The sequence below is a fragment of the Pseudophryne corroboree genome, chromosome 11 (genome assembly GCF_028390025.1).
Source record: "Pseudophryne corroboree isolate aPseCor3 chromosome 11, aPseCor3.hap2, whole genome shotgun sequence".
Taxonomy (NCBI): domain Eukaryota; kingdom Metazoa; phylum Chordata; class Amphibia; order Anura; family Myobatrachidae; genus Pseudophryne; species Pseudophryne corroboree.
The window spans coordinates 100,752,279-100,772,423 of NC_086454.1; the positions used below are offsets into that span (position 1 = coordinate 100,752,279).

Below are 20,145 nucleotides of genomic sequence, written 5' to 3' on the forward strand. Positions count from 1 at the left end.
GTAGGGGTCCCCCGTATTTCTGAAACCAGCACCGGGCTCCACTAGCTGGGGAGATAATGCCACAGCCGGGGGACACTTTGATATCGGTCCCTGCGGCCGTGCCATTAAAACCCCAACTAGTCACCCCTGGCCGGGGTACCCTGGAGGAGAGGGGACCCCTTCAATCAAGGGGTCCCCCCCTCCAGCCACCCAAGGGCCAGGGGTGAAGCCCGAGGCTGTCCCCCCCATCCAAGGGTGGCGGATGGGGGGCTGATAGCCTTTTTGTAAAAATGTGAATATTGGCCCTCATTCCGAGTTGTTCGCTCGGTATTTTTCATCGCATCGCAGTGAGAATTCTCTTAGTGCGCATGCGTAATGTTCGCACTGCGCATGCGCCAAGTAACTTTACTATGAAGAAAGTAATTTTACTCACGGCTTTTTCATCGCTCCGGCGATCGCATTGTGATTGACAGGAAATGGGTGTTACTGGGCGGATGTATGGCGTTTTATGGGCGTGTGGCTGAAAACGCTACCGTTTCCGGAAAAAACGCAGGCGTGTCTGGAGAAACGGTGGGAGTGCTTGGCCGAACGCTGGGTGTGTTTCTGACGTCAGCCGGGACCGAAAAGCACTGAACTGATCGCACAGGCAGAGTAAGTCTGGAGTTACTCAGAAACTGCTAACTCGTTTTTGATCGCAAAAATGCGCATACATCGGTCGCACATTTAAGAAGTTTAGATTCACTCCCAGTAGGCGGCGGCTTAGCGTGTGTAACTCTGCTGAAATCGCCTTGCGAGCGAACAACTCGGAATGAGGGCCATTGTTTTTAGTAGCAGTACTACAAGTCAATGGTGGGAACTTTGTGGTCAGCGGTTGACCGAAAGTAACCTCACCGCTGACCGCAAAGTTCCCACCATTGGTTACAATGGAGCGCATAGGCGCTACATTGTATCACTGCCGTGTGCTGCCTGACAGACACTACAGGAGCACACAGCCAATCAGGAGGGTGCCACGACGTGGTGCTCCCTGATTGGCTGAAGGAACCCTCTTAGACAGGAGTCAGGGGGGGGTCCTGGCAGTCGGGAAAAGGGGTCCCATGTGAAAACATGGGGCCCCTTTCAGTGTGTGGTCGGGTGTCCGTTTTTTTATTTTGCAAAGTACGTGGATCATACAAAGAACAGAAGAGGACCGATCTACACTGGATTATGTGAGTATAATTTTTTTCCACAGGTACCCCATGGATTCTACATGGAGAAGAGGACCGACCCTCGTGTGAACATAGGTAAGTATGTATGTTTGGAGGTGTGCATGTATGTAATAAACTTATACTTTCAAGGTGTGTGTCTCCTGTTTTTATTGGGGTATTTTTTTAGTAGTAGTACAACAGGTACCAGCGGGCCCGGTTTTTCACCGCATGCTGGTACTTGTGGTTCTCCAAGTACCAGCTTGCGGGGGAGGCTTGCTGGGACTTGTAGTACTGCTACTAAAAACAATATTCACATTTTTACAAAAAGGCTATCAGCCCCCCATCCGCCGCCCTTGGATGGGGGGGACAGCCTCGGGCTTCACCCCTGGCCCTTCGGGTGGCTGGAGGGGGGGGACCCCTTGATTAAAAGGGTCCCCACTCCTCCAGGATACCCCGGCCAGGGGTGACTAGTTGGGGTTTAATGGCACTGCCGCAGGGACCGATATCAAAGTGTCCCCCGGCTGTGGCATTATCTCCCCAGCTAGTGGAGCCCGGTGCTGGTTTCAGAAATACGGGGGAACCCTACGCTTTTTGTCCCCCGTATTTTTGGAACCAGGACCAGGCGCAGAGCCCGGTGCTGGTTGATTAAATATGGGGGAACCCCTGTAATTTTCCCCCCCATATTTTTTCAACCAGGACCGGCTAAAAGAGCCAGAGGCTGGTTATGATTAGGAGGGGGGACCCCACGCAATTTTTTTTTCTGATTTTAAACTAAACAGACCCTTTCCCATAGATAACCATGCACAGATCTCACTGATCCGTGCATGGTTATCCAAACTCGACTGGAAAAAGCAGGTCTATTTTTTTGCTGCTTTTTTTAACGATTCGAAAAAAAACAGACCCGCACTTGAGCACTCAGAAACTAACACCCAAATACGAATGAATAGTGAATGACAGTATTCTATGAAATAACAGCCGCGTTTGACCGATGGTCTATTCATTCGTATTTCGGAAGGTATTCAAACCATTACGAATAGAATAGACCAGACACTGCCGAGATTGGTGCTTAGTAAATTCCCGGATTGGGACTTAGAAAAAAAAACACAAATCGACCAAACTCGGATTTTTAGTAAATACTGGCCCTTGTTTGGAGATTATATGCCATACTTGCCTATTTTGAAAAGTAGTTTCAGGGAGATTATAGATCGCACTATAATGTGGGGAGAGCACGGTGCCATTGAGGGTGTGTGTCACATTCCAGCCAAGGGGTGTGTTTATCTCCACCTATGGGCGTATCTATTATCTTAGGGGTGTGTCCTGCAGTGGCAGGTGAAAGCTAAAAGATCTGATCTGATCGCTCGCTAGCTACTTTTTGCAGTGCTGCGATCAGATAGTGGCCACCTATGGGGAAGTGTATTTTAGCTTTGCAAGCGTGCGATCGCATGTGCAGCCGAGCGGTACAAAAACATATTGTGCAGTTTCTGAGTAGGTCTGAACTTGCTCAGCCGCTGCGAACACTTCAGCCTGTTCGAGACCGGAATTGACGTCAGACACCCGCCCTGCAAACGCTTGGACATGCCTGCGTTTTCCAACCACTCCCAGAAAACGGTCAGTTGCCACCTGCAAACGCCCTCTTCCTGTCAGTCTCCTTGCGTTCGGCTGTGCGAATGGATTCTTCGTTAAATCCATCGCACAGCAACGATCCGCTATGTACCCGTATGACGCACCTGCGCATTGCAGTGCTGCGCAGTGAAAAAGCAAACAGATCTGAATTAGGCCCAAAGAGCAGTGCTGACTTAACACTGACAACACAGCTACATTACACGGCAGGTCTACGCACCGACAACACACCTACATTATTATACACATACAGTATATGTGACATACACATGTGACAGACATTATTTTGGCCTTTAAAGTTTAAACTGTAATGCTCTTAATTTTTTTTTAAACGGTCCACTGCTTTCACTCCCGCCACTGCCGATAAAGTTTTGGCCAGTGAGCCCTCTCCAAGTGTGCTAGCGCTACTTTGCTAGCCGTTCACCGCTACTTATAACCCTGCGCCGGTGGCTGGCCTTTAAACATAATGATGTCTCCCCTACATGTCCCACAGTAAATTTGTGGGGCAGTGGGAGAAGGGAAAAATCTATGTAGGGGGAGAGGGAGACTGAGGATACTGCGAATGGGGAAAGGGGGAGTTTGGCGCTGTGAGGGGAAAAAGAGTAAGCCTAAGCAACAAGCCACTCACTGACATTGGACCAGCTAGTAATAGGGGCAGTAATACAGGTTCTCTCATGCCTACCCCAGAGGCAAACATATATATAATACCTGCATGCTGACACACAATGCTACAGATGCCACCAGGTCTTACAGAGGACAACCCCCTAACTCTCCCATGTACAGTCCGATGCCAAAGTACAGTATGACTGTTCATTGTGCATGACTGGGGCATACAGCAGATTCAGAATGGTGGGTGGCATGCAGTGTGCATGTGCCACATATGAGCCCTGTGTGGTGCATACATTTCCTTCCCTTTGTCTCACCCAGCACTGGGCACAGTTCCTGGCCGCCGGCCTCTCCGCAACTATACAGTAGCCAAGCGCGTACAGTCCTGGACACGGGGATCCTCCAGAGCGCACACAGCGCCCGCTTCCCCTGCTCCCTCCTCCGCCTTTGTTGTGCACCGCGCACCCCCGGTGGCCGGCAGATGACAGGAGCAAGCTGCCCGGGTCCATATGTGCTGCCAGTCTCTCACTGACCGGGGCTGTGAGATGTACCACTCACAGGGCGATCGGCGAGGGGATTATATGGCAGCAATGACGCAGCCACACTCACTACCACCCACAGTTCTACCGGCCTCCCCTTGCATGTACACGCCACTTTCTCACAGACTGGGGGAAGGGGTGGTTTTAGTGGGAATCCGGGAGCTGCAGATCAGTGTGCGGGGCAGCGGGGCACTGTGGCAAAATACGGGAGCCTCCCGCTAAATGCGGGAGGGTTGGCAAGTCTGTTATACAGTATGTCCAAGGTTAGTCAGGGGTGAAGAAGTGACTCAGTACCCTGAATGGTACTGTTTGTTACTTTCTGTTCACTTGTGTTGTACATTTTGCGTTTGTTACTTTCTGTTCACTTGTGTTGTACATTTTGCGTTTGTTACTTTCTGTGCACTTGTGTTGTACATTTTAATGCTGAAAGTAAAGAACCATTATGTTTATTTACCTGATAAGCTGTGTTGGATCCTGTTTGAGCACCAGGGGTGGGGAATGTCCAGCCTGCAGGCCGTATAAGGCCTGCACAGCCTCTTTATCCGGCCCGGCGGCCAGTGCTGCAGCCGCTGCTATGTGAGGGAAGGAGAGCGCAGCACCTCTCCTGCCCCTCAATGTGCTCAGTGATGTCCGGTCTCTGGTGGCAGCATGAATCTCATTGGTTTGTTAGCCAATCAGAGCTCGTGGACCGACAGCCCGGCCGGTCAGCGAGCTCTGATTGGCTAACGAACTGGCGCCTCATTTAAGATACCCGCTGCCGGAGACCGGACTTCACAGAGCATTGAGGGGCAGGAGAGGTGCTTTGCTGCGCTCTCCTCCCCTCACATAGCAGTGGCAGCGGTGAGCAGCAGGGGGAAGGGGTCATTGTGGGGCAATGTGTATCTGACACTGTGGGGCAATGTGTATCTGGCATGTAGGGCAATGTATATCTGGCACTGTGGGACAATGTGTACCTGCCACTGTGTCGGCATATGTGTATCTGGTATTGCACTACTGAGGGCATATGTGTATGTGGCACTGCACTATTGGGGACATATGTGTATCACGGCCCATTTTAATTGGCCACGCCGTGTGTGGCATATCTACTGGGGGCATATCTACTGTGGCATAACTACTGGGGGCATATCTACTGGGACATAACTACTTTTAAGCTGATAATTTTTGTATAGCCCCTGAAGGATTTTATAAAAATCCAAATGGCCCTTGGTAGAAAAAGGTTCCCCATCCCTGACCTTTGCTGCACAAATTCACCCCTCTATTGTTATCATGGGTTTGGTATAATGTATGTTGATAAACAAAAACAAAAAACTTTTTATGTTTGTGTGAACATTTAAATGCCTGCAACATATGACATATGAAAATGATGCCACTGAACGGGTAGCCACTGTCAAAAGCCTAGATAGGCCAATGCCGTAGAATTGACACCTACAGGCTATAGGAAGGTAGTACATTTAACAAAAACACAAATATGTTAAGAATTATAGATGGTGCACATTCAAGCAATGATTGTGTCCACATTTTAATTAGCAAAACCAGACCAACCATTTTTTTTTTCAAATGAGTCTCTTTGTGTCCTGTACCTGCAACTGTTATGTATAAGAGGCATGAAGCTAGAGCTATAGTGAATGATCAAATAATTCTGCTGGGTCAGGAAAGCAGATGGAATCCTGCAGTGTTGCTCATCACACAGACTGGGTAATTTCCTAGCCTGAGGGGTCTATTTTACAGGCAGAGGTAGTTGGTTAGTATACAGGTGAATCCTTCCTCTGTATGCTCAAGCTACTGACTGTAAACCTAGAAAATAAATTAACTGGGTTTTGTTAAATTTGTTATGGGCGCTTTCCTTACAAGGAGGTAGTACGGATGGTGTAATGGTTAGCATTACTGCCTCACATCACTGAGGTCATGGGTACAATTCCCACCATGACCCTAACTGTGTGGAGTTTGTATATTCTTCCCGTACAGGCATGGGTTTCCTCCCACACGCCAAAAATATATTGCTAGGTAGGTTAATTGGATTCCAACAAAATGAACCCTAGCATGAATGTGCGTGTGTGCATGTGGCATTGTAAGCTCCACTGGGGCAGGGACTGATGTGACTGGCCAAACATTCTCTCTGTAAAGCGCTGCGGAATATGTGTGCTCTATATAAATAACTGGTAAAAAATAAATAAATGGTATTTGTGGACGTGATTGACAGGGAATTGTGCTGATGCAAGGGACTTGTTTTGCATTCTTAAATGCATTTAGAAAAGGCTGAATTTGGGGGGCCTAGCCTGACTGCTTAGGGAAGCAGAAGCGATATTACAGAGCTCCTGCCCAAACTTCTTTCTTCCCCAAACTCCTGCACTGGGCAGCTACACCCTTGTCTCCTACTTCCCCCTCACCTGGCTGATCTTCACAGCTGCTGCCGGGTACGGTCCGCAGAATCGGGGAGCACTCCTGGAGCTCCCGCGGATTGCGGCCTACCTGATACCCAGAAGCCGCGGCCTCCGGTTTGGTGTGTCTTCCGGGGACAGGCCTCCAGAGACGCTGACCGGGGGCTCCCGGTCCTCTGCTTGCGGTGCCGGCTCCCCACCGCTGTTTCCTCTGCTGCACTCTTGGGGCTCCCGCCCCCTGACTGGCTGCCTTGCGACCGCCCGAACCTGCCCGCCCAGACACTGTAATGACGTCCGGACCCTCTCCGCTCAGGACGGCGGCAATTTTAACCCCTCACACTCCGGCCCTCCAGCGCTGGAAGAGCGCTCCTAAACACTGAGTGTTCACCCTGCAGGAGGTCCTGACCTACCGGAGGGCGGCACAGGCGCCCGACGCCGGGGATCTGCGATACGTCTCCTGTGCTACATCAAGGTAGGGGGCGGCAGCCCTTGTCAGTCTGCAGCACTCACACTCCACGGTGCCTCCAGAGAGTGATCGGTGGGGCTCCCCTCTGTTATACATCAGCCTTAACACTGAAGACCCTGGCTGGTCCAGGCTGGGAGTTTTGTGGTGTGGAGTTGGGGAAGGCTCATGGTATTCGCACCCCCACTTTGTTCTTATACATTATATCTGGACTTCTCTGGTGGCGCCACCCTGTGGTCGTTACTGATAAATGTAATGCCTCTGTTGCAGCATCCCTGTGAGGATATGTCCACCTAACACCATGTCTGCCTCACCGTCGCTTCCTGACTAAGTAATTTTTTGCTACAGTCATCCTTCACTCATCTATATAATCTACTAATCCCCCCTGGATCACATCGAAATGCCTCCGAAAAAAACGAAGGGGTCGAAATCTGCTCCGCAAGTAAATTTCTTTGGACTCTTCTCCTCTGGTAATAAACCTCGTTCCTCCCTTCCCTCGTCTAGCCAGACTCAACCATCTCAAACAACTTAATCGACCTTGCACAATTCGGCTAATGTCGCACAAGTTGATATGGATTCATTGGATGGCCCAGTTACGCTACGTTCTATCCATTCTATGTTAGCCTCACTCAAGTCTGATATTTCGGGGAAGCTTAAAACTAATATCCAAGCTCTTCGTCTGACATCTCTGATATTGGTAACAGGACGGATCATATTGAGCATAAGATGGAGGAGATGGTTGCATCGCACAATGATCTAATCACCACGCATGACTTTCTCCTGGAGGAAGTCCCCTACATCCGCGAGAATACTACGGATTTGGAGGATCGCTCACCGAGAAACAATATTAAAATAAGAGGCATTCCTGACTCTGTCTCTAATGCTGACCTTTATGAATACGCCACCAATGTCTTTCAAAAACTTTTACCGGATGATTCCCTAGCTGACCTTTTGATTGACAGGATTCATAGGCTTCCGAAATCTAGACAAGCACCTGTTCAAGCCTCACGTGATACCCTTCTCAGAGTCCATTTCTTCCACATTAAAGAGAAGATCTTGCGTGCAGCAATGCCCTCCTCACCTACGGCGAACTGTCTAGATTCTCTTCAACTTTTCCCGGATCTGTCCCCTGCAACTCTAGCCAAAAGACGCTCATTTTACGCTATTACGTCAGCCTTAAGGAAAGCTATGGTCACATATAAATGGGGATTCTGTACTAAGCTGATAGTACTGTGTAACGGTACTACTACTATTATTCACACTCCTGAAGATGGTCCTACAATCCTGAAAAAAATGGGACATTCCTCTTGATATGCAACCTGCCGTGATAGAATTGTTTTTGCTTCTTGTGACTGTGGCCACCTCCTGCGGCGGTCTTGGTGGCTCATATTGTTTCTTCAATGTTTTTCTTCGATTGTGCTTCTCTGGTTAGACCTTATTCTTCTTTTTATTGTATAGCTACTGTCCCCTTCCCTTCATTTTAGGATGACCTTATTTTTTACTAGCTGCTAACCATGCTCTGGTTTGGAAGCGCCGGTGTGTATTTTTGGCCAACCCGCCGCCCTCCCGTATCTGCCCGTCACGGTACCCGTGTGACGGTGTCTCTAGCTCCTATATGGATGCTATTTCCGTTCTTTTCTCCTGTTTTGCTTTTTGTTTTGTTTTCTCTTTTTACGTTTCTTTCTTTACTGATGCCGACTCTGATGTTTTTTTTTTGGAGAGCTATACAAATGTTTATTGCACTTTACCACAATTGCTACTGCTGTTTTCCGCTGTGCTATGTATTACTCTGTCATACCTCCCCCCATGGCTACGTTTCTAAGACTTAGTCAAAGGGCTCAACTCACCCCGCAAGAGGCGTTTGGCTTTGAAATACTTTGCTGACCAAAAGGCGGACGTGGTGGCTATATAGGAATCACACTTTCCATTGCATTCTCCCCCACAGTTCTCCAATAACAATTATCCAGTTCATTATATCTCTCGTGAACCGTTTAAAAGGAATGGAGTCGCTATACTATTCCATAAATCGTGTCCTTTTCAATTGGAGAGCAAGTGGGTGGGCGGCAATGGCAGGTATCTGATTCTAGTGGGGAAGTTGCGAGCTAGATATGTTACTTTGATCTTACTCTATGCCCCTAATTCTAATCAACCCCGTTTCCTGAAAACCTTTTTTCAAAAGCTGTATAGTGTCAAGAAGCGTGCGACTTTTCTTATGGGTGATTTTAACTTGGCTCCTGACCAATCCTCGAAACTTGATAAACAGTCTGCCAATGCTGCCAAATCTTTAGCCTCCTCTTTTTCACACTTACTGACGGAATTTGATCTATAAGACGCTTGGAGGGTCAGGAATATTGGTGCCAGAGACTACACGTTTTATTCGGCAGTACACAGATCCTAGGATTGACTTACTCCTAACGGATAAATGGACATTGTAATCAATTCCTACCGTTAAAATATTGCCGATCTCGAGGTCTGACCATGCACTTTTAATTTGGTCCTGGTCATACAAACCGACTAATTCCCTTCCTCGCCCTTGGAGGCTGCGGGACTATATTTTAAGAGATGAGGATGGAGTCTCTATATTACGAGAGGCGCTGTCATCATATCTGGTAACCAATAATCCTGCCGATACCTCTGTTTCCAATCACTGGTGTGCCCTTAAGGCAGTCATGAGAGGTGCCGCTATCCATGCTACAGCTCGAATAGCACACCATGACCGGGAAGTCCAATTAGCTTATGAGTTGGAGGTGACGACTTTAGAAACCAAACATAAACAATCCCCCACGGATGATTCTATACTTGCGGCCCTGACTGAAGCAAAGAGGAAACTTAATAGTCTGTACCTTTCACACGTCCAAAGAGCAATCTCCACTTTAAACCAAAAATATTACACACTAGGTAACAGAGCCGGTAAACTATTGGCGCGGAAACTCAGAGGGAAAAATATTATTAATAGAATTAAAAATTTGACTAACCCAGATGGACCTTTGTCCTTGAACCCTAAGGATATTGCAAACCAATTTGCCTCGTACTATAGGAAGCTATATAACCTTAAACATGATCCTCTCACCCCCCAACCTTCATTACAGCTTATACGGTCCTTCCTAGACTCCATTAATTTACCTTCCATCTCCCCCGTTGACGCCTCCGCACTTTGTACTCCCTGGACTGAGGATGAAATTCGTACCTCTCTGAAAGTCCTCAAAAGAGACAAAGCCCCTGGCCCAGATGGGTGTATTAATCTCTTTTATATTACTTTTCAAGACTCGCTCTCCCCCCTCCTTCTTGATCTGTACAATGATGCCTCCACAAATCCTTTTCCTGGCGAAAATGCTAGCGGCGCAGATGATCACGATTCTCAAACCTGGCAAGAACCCGTCTCTCTGCGCAAATTATAGACCCATAGCACTTTTAAGCACAGATATTAAACTGTATGCCAAAGTGATTGCAAATAGATTGAACCCGCTGATCCCCACTTTAATAAATCAGGACCAGGTGGGTTTCACTATCAGTCGCCAAGCCTCAGATAATACTAGGAGAGTATTCTCTTTTCTAGAAGCTTACTCCGCACTTCAAGGGCCCCTACTACTGCTTTCTCTTGACGTGGAGAAAGCTTTTGACAGGATTCACTGGCTATATATGTCCGAAGTTCTTGCCAGGTTTGGGTTCTCTGGTCAATTTTTACAAAATATTCTCCGTTTATACACACAGCCCACAGCGCGTGTTTTCAGCAATGGGTTTTTGTCCGATCTTTTCCCTATTACTAACGGCACTCACCAGGGATGCCCACTGTCGCCATTAATTTTTGTGTAGCGATAGAACCTCTGGCAGAAAAAAATAGGTCTTCCCCTCTAGTTCGTGGAGTTTACATAGACCCTATACATCATAAGATTTGTTTGTTTGCAGATGACGTCCTATTGTTTGTAACTAAACCCGAGTCCTCTCTCCCAGCTATTCATGATATTCTCCAAGTTTACTCCGAAGTCTCCTACTATAAATTGAATGCGACTAAGACGGAGGCACTAGCCTTCAATATTGATACTGTTCCCCTCCAATCCCATAATTATGTTTGGCAAGACTCTTCTCTTCAATATCTAGGAAATAGGATCCCCTCCAGTTCCCATTCCGCAGTTGATTGTAACTACCTCCCTCTCTTAGGACAGTTCAAAGCTCTCACTAAACAGTGGACAAATTATTAAATTTCCTGGTTGGGACGACTTTCCTCGATTAAAATGATGCTCCTCCCTAAAATTCTTTACTTGTTTAGGGCCCATACCTTATTTAGTCCCACTTACACTACTTAACAAATTTTACTCTGTCATGACCACTTTCATTTGGAAGGGTAAAAAACCCAGGATAGCTAGAACCCGCATGTTTAGATCCAAAGGTAGTGGTGGTCTTGCTTTCCCTAACCTTGAACTTTATCAACATGCGTGTCTCCTTGATCAGTTGAAGGACTGGCTTCAGGCAGATTCTATGAAACCCTGGGTAGTTATTGAAAGACATATGTGCTCTGATTTCCCTCTACCAGATTTGATCTGGGTCAAACCTTCACATAGACCCCCCTCTGCTAAAATTATGAAGAGTGTAGCTAATTCCCTTACAGTATGGGACAGATTGGTCGCTACTCTGGGTGAATGCCCTTTGCCCGCTTCACATTTAGCCCTTTTAGCGGTTTCAAAACTACTTCCGGATTTTTCTTTACAGAACTGGCGGGAGCTTGGCATTCAACTGATCAAGGACCTATACGATAATTCAGGGCTTAAAACTTTTCAACAGCTACAATCCCAACACTCGATACCGTTAAAGGACTTCTATAAGTATCTACGTATTTGCCATTGGATAACGACGAACATACCTGATCCTCTCTCTTCCCCTTCTCCCCCTCCATATATATTAACTAAGTTTTCCTCCATAAGTTACAAAGGCGGTATATCCCAGTGGTATATTACTCTCCTCTCTCGCACGATGATTTGAAACTTCATATCCAAGTGCGTTGGGAGACAGAATTTAATATTTCTCTGACGGATCTTGAATGGAATAAGATTTTTTAAAATATTTTTAAAATGTCTAGATGCATTAATCACTCTGAAATGATGTTTAAGCTAATCCATGGCCTCTATCACACACCGGATAAACTTCATAGAATCTGGCCTGATTCCTCTAAATTTTGTTGGAGACATTGGGGTATATGCAATAGCGGGCGAATTGGCAAAATAGGCGAATTCCGGGCCGTTTTCGCCTCCAAAAATCAATTCGCCTATGCAGTGCAGTCATTTTTCGCAAAAAAAACGGCCCGTCAAAATTCGCCTTTTCTCAATTCGCCTTTTTCCGAATTCGCCTTTTCTGCAATGGTACAGATGCTGCAATTCGCCTCCAGCATATTCAATTCAAGTTTGGAAATTCGCCTGCAGTGCTTTTAGACAGCAAATTCGCGATTTTCACTCCGCCACACTTTGGAGGGTGAAAACAAATAAAAAAATTTTAAACATGTTTTTTTTTGTGTTTTTTTTTTTAGGAATAGCAGATCTATTTATATTAGAAGGGATTAGGTTTTTTTTTTTTTTTTGGGGGAGGCACAAATATTATTTATATATTTTTTAAAATAATATTTTTATTTATTTTTTTTTTTTATTGCTGGAACGGTAAAATCCGGGAAAAAAATGGCGTGGGGTCCCCCCTCCAAAGCATAACCAGCCTCGGGCTCATTGAGCTGGTCCTGGTTCTAAAAATGCGGGGGAAAAATTGACAGGGGATCCCCCGTATTTTTAAAACCAGCACCGGGCTCTGCGCCTGATGCTGGTGCCAAAAATACGGGGGACAAAACGAGTAGGGGTCCCCCGTATTTTTAACACCAGCATCGGGCTCCACTAGCTGGACAGATAATGCCACAGCCGGGGGTCACTTTTATACAGTGCCCTGCGGCCGTGGCATCAAATATCCAACTAGTCACCCCTGGCCGGGGAACCCTGGGGGAATGGGGACCCCTTCAATCAAGGGGTCCCCCCCCCCCAGCCACCCAAGGGCCAGGGGTGAAGCCCGAGGCTGTCCCCCCCCATCCAATGGGCTGCGGATGGGGGGGCTGATAGCCTTTGTGTTCAAAAAAAAAGATATTGTTTTTTCCATTAGTACTACAAGTCCCAGCAAGCCTCCCCTGCAAGCTGGTACTTGGAGAACCACAAGTACCAGCATGCGGGAGAAAAACGGGCCCGCTGGTACCTGTAGTTCTAATGGAAAAAAAATACCCAAATAAAAACAGGACACAGACACCGTCGACAGTAAAACTTTATTACACACTGCCGACACACACATACTTACCTATGTTCACACGCCGACATCGGTCCTCTTCTCCATGTAGAATCCCGGGGTACCTGAAAATAAAAGATCAATTATACTCACCTCAACAGGCTCCAGAGATAAATCCACGGACTTGGCAAAAAAAGAAAGCGCATTTACCCGCACCAAAAACGGACTGAAAGGTGTCCCATGCTGACACATGGGACACCTATCCACGATTAAGATCTGTCAGTGACAGTTGTCACTGACAGGTCTCTAAGCCAATCAGGAAGCGCAACTTCGTTGCGCTAACCTGATTGGCTGATCGCTGTGACAGCGCATCGCACAGCTCCCTCCATTATATTCAATGGTGGGAACTTAGCGGCTAGCGGTGAGGTCACCCGCCGGTCAGCGGTGACCGGCGGGTGACCCCACCGCTAGCCGCTAAGTTCCCACCATTGAAAGTAATGGAGGGAGCTGTGCGAGGCGCTGTCAGAGTACAGACGGCGTCCAGCCAATCAGATGAGCGCCACGGCAGTAGCGCTTCCTGATTGGCTGAAGGGACATCAGTGACAGGAGTCACGTGATGTCCCGGCATTCGGGGAGAGGGGTCCCATGTGTCAGCATGGGACCCCTTTCGGTCCGCAGGTCCGGTTGTTCGTTTTCTTTTTTTGCCAAGTCCGTGGATTTATCTCTGGAGCCTGTTGAGGTGAGTATAATTGATCTTTTATTTTCAGGTACCCCGGGATTCTACATGGAGAAGAGGACCGATGTCGGCGTGTGAACATAGGTAAGTATGTGTGTGTCGGCAGTGTGTAATAAAGTTTTACTGTCGACGGTGTCTGTGTCCTGTTTTTATTTGGGTATTTTTTTTCCATTAGAACTACAGGTACCAGCGGGCCCGTTTTTCTCCCGCATGCTGGTACTTGTGGTTCTCCAAGTACCAGCTTGCAGGGGAGGCTTGCTGGGACTTGTAGTACTAATGGAAAAAACAATATCTTTTTTTTTGAACACAAAGGCTATCAGCCCCCCCATCCGCAGCCCATTGGATGGGGGGGGACAGCCTCGGGCTTCACCCCTGGCCCTTGGGTGGCTGGGGGGGGGGGACCCCTTGATTGAAGGGGTCCCCATTCCCCCAGGGTACCCCGGCCAGGGGTGACTAGTTGGATATTTGATGCCACGGCCGCAGGGCACTGTATAAAAGTGACCCCCGGCTGTGGCATTATCTGTCCAGCTAGTGGAGCCCGATGCTGGTGTTAAAAATACGGGGGACCCCTACTCGTTTTGTCCCCCGTATTTTTGGCACCAGCATCAGGCGCAGAGCCCGGTGCTGGTTTTAAAAATACGGGGGAACCCCTGTCAATTTTTTCCCCGCATTTTTAGAACCAGGACCAGCTCAATGAGCCCGAGGCTGGTTATGCTTTGGAGGGGGGACCCCACGCCATTTTTTTTTCGGGTTTTTCCCCGTTTTTTCCCGTTTTTTAAAATCGCGGTAAAATCCGCAAAATCGGCCGATTTTCGCCCGCGACTCTGGCGAATCCGTTTTTCATTGCATATGGTGAATTCCGGAAGCCACCTTCCGGAATTCACCTGGCGAATTTGGGCGAATTGAAAAAACGGCGATAATTGCCGCGATTTCGCCCGCTATTGCATATACCCCATTGTGGGTTAAAAGGTACGTTAATCCATATATTTTGGTCATGCCCGATTATTAGGCCAACGTTTTTGGTTTGATTGAAAAGGTTACAAATGGGCTCCATCATGCTCGCCCTGAGATTGTTTTTTTTACACTATTTATCTCCCTCTGTACCCTCTGAACACACTTACATTATAGGACACATTCTTATAGCCGCTAGAGCTGCTATTGCTCAATAATGGAAAAGAACGGATCCACTGCACTTGTCCAAAATTATAGCTTCTATCCAGCGCAATTTCGAAATGGAAGCTATGGGTTTAAAATATTCCTTAGCCCCACAATACCCTTTGCTTAAATGGTTTTCTTGGTCTGACTATTATTCCTCCTTTATTGCTCCCCGAAACACCCTGGCTTGATACTATGTGAGTGTTTTATTGCTCTGTTTTTGTGCCTTTTGAGACACTGGAGGCGAGGCCTCTTGTCCTGGCCCTGGAGGTACTGAGCATTACAGGATGGTTTATTTCCATGAGCCTTTTCCGCTTTCCTAATTATCTGTTCGATGTTTAGTTTATGTCTTGCATATACATGAGCTCTCTGAATTTTGCCTGAGGCATTACTTGGCATCCTCTCCCCCGTTTTATTTTTTCTCTCTTTCTCTCTTCTATCTTCTTTTAACTTTTGCTTTTCATATATGCTTTCTAATATTGTTACTCTGTATTTACGCTTAGGGCTGTAACACACTGGCCGGTTTCTCCCGGATGGCAAAAAGCCGGACAAACTTTGTCCGGCTTTTTGCCATCCGGGAGAAACCGTCAGAGTCGCTCACACAGGACGGCTTTGAGCCGTGTGTGATGCTGTGCGCATGCGCAGCATCAGACACGGCTTGGGAAAAAACCGTTGTGTGTGAAAGCTCCCCTTCACACACACGGTTTACTGGCTGCAAAGACGGCCCGGCGCCGGCCCGGCAGCCAGACCTTCCAGTGGATAGTTCCGGCTGCAGCCGGGCCGGGACCGTGCCGTGTGTAAGGACACATTGTGCTCAATGTGTCTTTGCATCACGGCAGCGGTTAAAAGCCGGCCGGCGCCAGCCGGCTAGTGTGTTACAGCCCTTACAGACTTACTGTTACCACGATATTGTCTTTGTTTGTATCTAGTGTGTCACGTATGCTCTGTATTGAAAACCTTCTTTAATAAAAATTCTTCAGTTAAAAAAAAAAAATGTAAAAGAAGAAAAGGCTGAATTTGATATGTGTATTTTATTAGCCACACACACACACACACACACACACACACACACACACACACACACACACACACACACACACACACACACACACACACGTGACTGTGATAACAAGGCATAACACTGTCAAGTTTCTAATTGTCAATGGAGAACTTCTCCATTCATTTTGGGTCCGTTACTCACTGTGTAAGCAACAAGTTCTAGGAAAGGGCATGTTTCCTGTATTTTTACACTTTGATTAACATATTTACCTGTATGAATCCTCATTACTGTCATAACATCATCAGCATATACTGATGCTGTGAAAATAATTAAACACCCACATCACATTGGGATTGAAATACTGTACGTCACATACTCATGCGGGATCCAGAATAAGTTCTGTTGTATTTTTTTTCTTCTTTCATTTGAAGGTATGTGTGACAGACTGTGTTTCAGTGACAGCATTACCGTGTTAATATATGGAGTGTGGTACAGGGAGAATAAAAATAACCTCAGAGTGAAAATTGGACCACTTAATTAACACGGTGCTAACTGGAAGAAAGTGTCACATGTCTGCATTTCACTTCACACTTCTCCGCCAGAAATAATTTAACTAGAAAGCTCCCACTGATGGGACCTTCCTGCTAACCTCTGAATTTTGGCCAGTTTGGTACATTGCCAGGAAGCTATACCCTATCTCGGCGGTTGTGATGCAGTCGGCTACGGCTAACTATCCCCAAACACCCCCCCCCCCCCCCCCCCCGGCCCATAGTCTGTACCCCTATACTCACCTACGGGTTGCCAAACGCATCCCAAGTGCAGTATGCCGGGCATTTGTATGTGTTCCTTGTTATGCAAAACAAGTTCACTATTAGCTATTGCTAAATAAGAAGAAAAGGATAGAGCAGCAGATTCCTATCCCAGAAGCCCCCTGCTGTGACATGCCTTCTCAGCATTAATAAAGTTTTGTTTTTTTTATCTGTTATTTTTAAATAACCATTGGTTTGTTTTTGTTACTTTTTCAATATTCATGTTGGCTGTAGATAGATTGTAATATAATTTTATCCTAAATAAAGATTTCCAGTTTTGAGCCTGCCCAGTATATGCTGACTCCATCAGAAGCAGCCTGTATTTTCCTGCATGCAAATAATAATAATCGTACATTTGCACCCCTTGCATTGCAACATTGGGCCCAATTCAGAGATGTACACAAACCTGATGGTTTGTGTAGATTTCCGAGGGTGGGGTGCAGGACCCATTCTGCGCATATGTAGACCGGATCCTGTGTTGCCGCACGCTGTGCCCCATGAGCGGAGTCTGCTTGATAGGCTGCAGCTGTTTCAGGGGCAGTGCCGGCCTCCGTTCCTGATAATATGGGCGTGTCACCCCCATTGTCTGGGACTGGCAACACAGACTTCCTGTCCTCAGCTGCGGAGCTGCAAGGGCCACTCTACTTAACTTCAGGGTTACTTTGATGGCTGATGGTCTCGCGTATGATCCAATGCTGCATCTTCAGGCACAACACTTGGATCTGCGATGTTGGCACAAGGCCTCTTTTTCCTCCAGATGCCTCCTGCGGCATTATCATATTTTTACATCGCTGCTGCTGATGTGCACTACGTCCGTCTTTAAATCAGGCCGGAGTTTGACCAGGTGCAAATTGCACATTTTTTAGATTTGCACCTAAATCTGAGGTCACAGAAAATAAACTCGCCATATTACATTGGCGTATTAAGAGAGGAAGGGGCCCATGTGCAGTTTCCATCTGGGACCCCTACTCTCTAACTGGCAGCGCTGTAGTTTCTGGGCACTAAGAGACCCTAACGCTGTACCAGAAACTAGTGCGCATGTGCAGGACTCCAGGAAAATGGTACGTGGCCATTTTCCCAGTGATTTTCCTACTGTGCATGCCGGTGACTTGTGCAGCATGCTGTCGCCAATGTGGGACTCTGGAGGGGTAAGTATTCAAGAAATGGGTGCAGGGTGTGCGGTGTGGGCCCACCTGAAGCCAGGGGCCATGTGCACTGCACGCCTTGCACCCATTATACTGTAGGCCCGCCACTGCCATATCTGATCTCTGGTTATAACAAGAAAGCATGGTGACACTGTGGTTAGCCTGGTTACCAAACAGAGCGGGGGCTTTGGATTTGATTAAACCCCCATGTCTGTGTGGCTCCTCCCACAGGCCAAACACCTGCTGGTAGTTTATTGTTTGTGTGTGTGTGTGTGTGTGTGTGTGTGTGTGTGTGTGTGTGTGTGTGTGTGTGTGTGTGTGTGTGTGCAATAGGTAATTTATACTGTAAGCTACGCTGACCCATGTGAATGATTAAACATTCTCTGTAAAGCAATGCATGATATATTGGCAATACATAAATAAAAGCTATTAAATAAATAATTTGGTTGTAATAATTCTGAAAATGAGCAATAAGCTGAAAGCTGGAATATACTGAAGTGAAATAAAAATATGGCGTGTGCCCTTGGAAAACAAAACAGAGCGAGCTCCAAATCCAGTCTCCTCTATATGACCTTGTATGGAATTATAACAGACAATAAAGTTTTACAGTGAGTTCCTAACAAACATATATCAAAAATATATAGACTTGCGAGCAGGGCCCACTTACCTTTTATGTGTGTCTGTTATTATTACCCAGTCTTGTCTTATTAGTGCCGTAATTGTAGAGCGCAACAAAATATGCTGGCACCTCCTGAGCATATATGGCACATGACAGGGGTTTATTAATACCTGTGAGGTGAATGCAGGGCCGGCGCTACCACTAGGCAGCTTTAGGCAGCTGCCTATGGGTGGCGACCACTGGAGGGCGGCACCGCACAGTGAATGAAAGGGAACACACACTTTCTTTATCAGCTGCCTCGCCCTCGCCTCAGCCCAGCCAAACTCCTCCTTTTCTTTAAGAGACAGAGGAGCAGCTCGTGGGCGTCTGTCTTTCATCAACGAGTGAGTTGACTGACTGTGTCTGTGTGAGTCCCTGATTCATTCTGCAACCCTGCAGGAGCACATGCGGCAGGCGGCAGCAGCCTGAACATAACATTCCATTATGCTGGCTATCGCAGAGGTGGGGGGGCAGCACGCCTCCCCCACCTCTGCGATAGACCTCATAGTTGAATCATGTTATGTTCAGGCTGCTGCCGCATGTGCTCCTGAGTCCGGGGCCCCACATTATCATTATGTGTGCTATGCTATCACTGCTGCCGCTCCCCCCCGCGATGGTCTCCCGTGTCATGATACCCGCTCCGGCGTTTCCCCCCCCCCCCCCCACCCCCCCTGCATTTGGGCAGTGGGCACATGAAGCAGTCACCCGCTGCCGCTGGCCTGGTCCGCTCCGCTGCTGCGTCGTGTTACCGCTCCAGCGCCACCTCCCCCTTCGATCGACTGCAACATGTCATCCGCGCTCACCCCCTCTATTCAATCCCGCGACTGGCTCCCTGAGTTCCCCCCCTCTTGCATATTGTTACCAGCTCCCCCAACAGCTATTGGGCTCCCCCCCCCCCCGCATCTTGTTCCTAAGCTGGTCCTGTATTAACCCCCCCAGGTCTTGTGTCATCTCCCATCCTCATGTCCCCAGGTCCTGTATCTCTCATTCCCCTGCCCCGCTTATGTCTCATGTCACCCCCTCCCCCCTCATGTGCCAAGGTCCCTTGTTACCTCCTCTCATGTCCGGTGTCCCTCCTCCCCCATGTCCTGTGTCTCCCCCTCATGTGCCCAGGTCCCTTGTCACCTCCTCTCATGTCCCCAGGTCCTGTGTCCCTCCTCCCCCCATGTCCTGTGTCACCCCCTCATGTGCCCAGGTTCTGTGTCATTCCTCCTCATGCCCCCCGGGTCCGGTGTTCCAACTCCCCCTCTCCACCCCCCTCATGTCCCCAGATCCTGTGTTTGGGCGGGATGTACTATAAATCATCGCCGCCTATCGCAGCGATACAAATTGCATATGTACTAACATATGCAATTAGTATCGCAGTGCAGTATAGGAGGCCCCCGCGATGATGTCTGCAGGGGTTGACGGGGGCCAGCGGGGGTCTCCGTCACCTCCCAGACCCGGGAGGTGGTGTGTGCAGGGAGTCCCCGGGTTCCTCCTCCTCCCCCCCTGCAGCCGGAAGGAGACAAGGCTGTGCTGCGGGGGAGAAGGAGGAGGGGGGCCGCACCAGCACACAGGTATGCCGGGGGGAGGGGGGTCGTCATGAGCGGGGCGGCGGCAGGATGCGGCAGTAAGAATCCCATAG

At 48.0% G+C, this 20,145-nt stretch overlaps 1 protein-coding gene across 1 annotated transcript in view; it reads right to left on the reverse strand.

Annotated features, from left to right (window-relative positions):
- SYT7 (synaptotagmin 7) overlaps positions 1–20,145 on the reverse strand; it is a 642,713-nt gene that overhangs the window by 188,393 nt on the left and 434,175 nt on the right. The window contains exon 8 of the mRNA XM_063944176.1: positions 4,294–4,351. Coding sequence (XP_063800246.1) covers positions 4,294–4,351 — 58 coding nt within the window. The remainder of the gene's footprint in view (positions 1–4,293; positions 4,352–20,145) is intronic.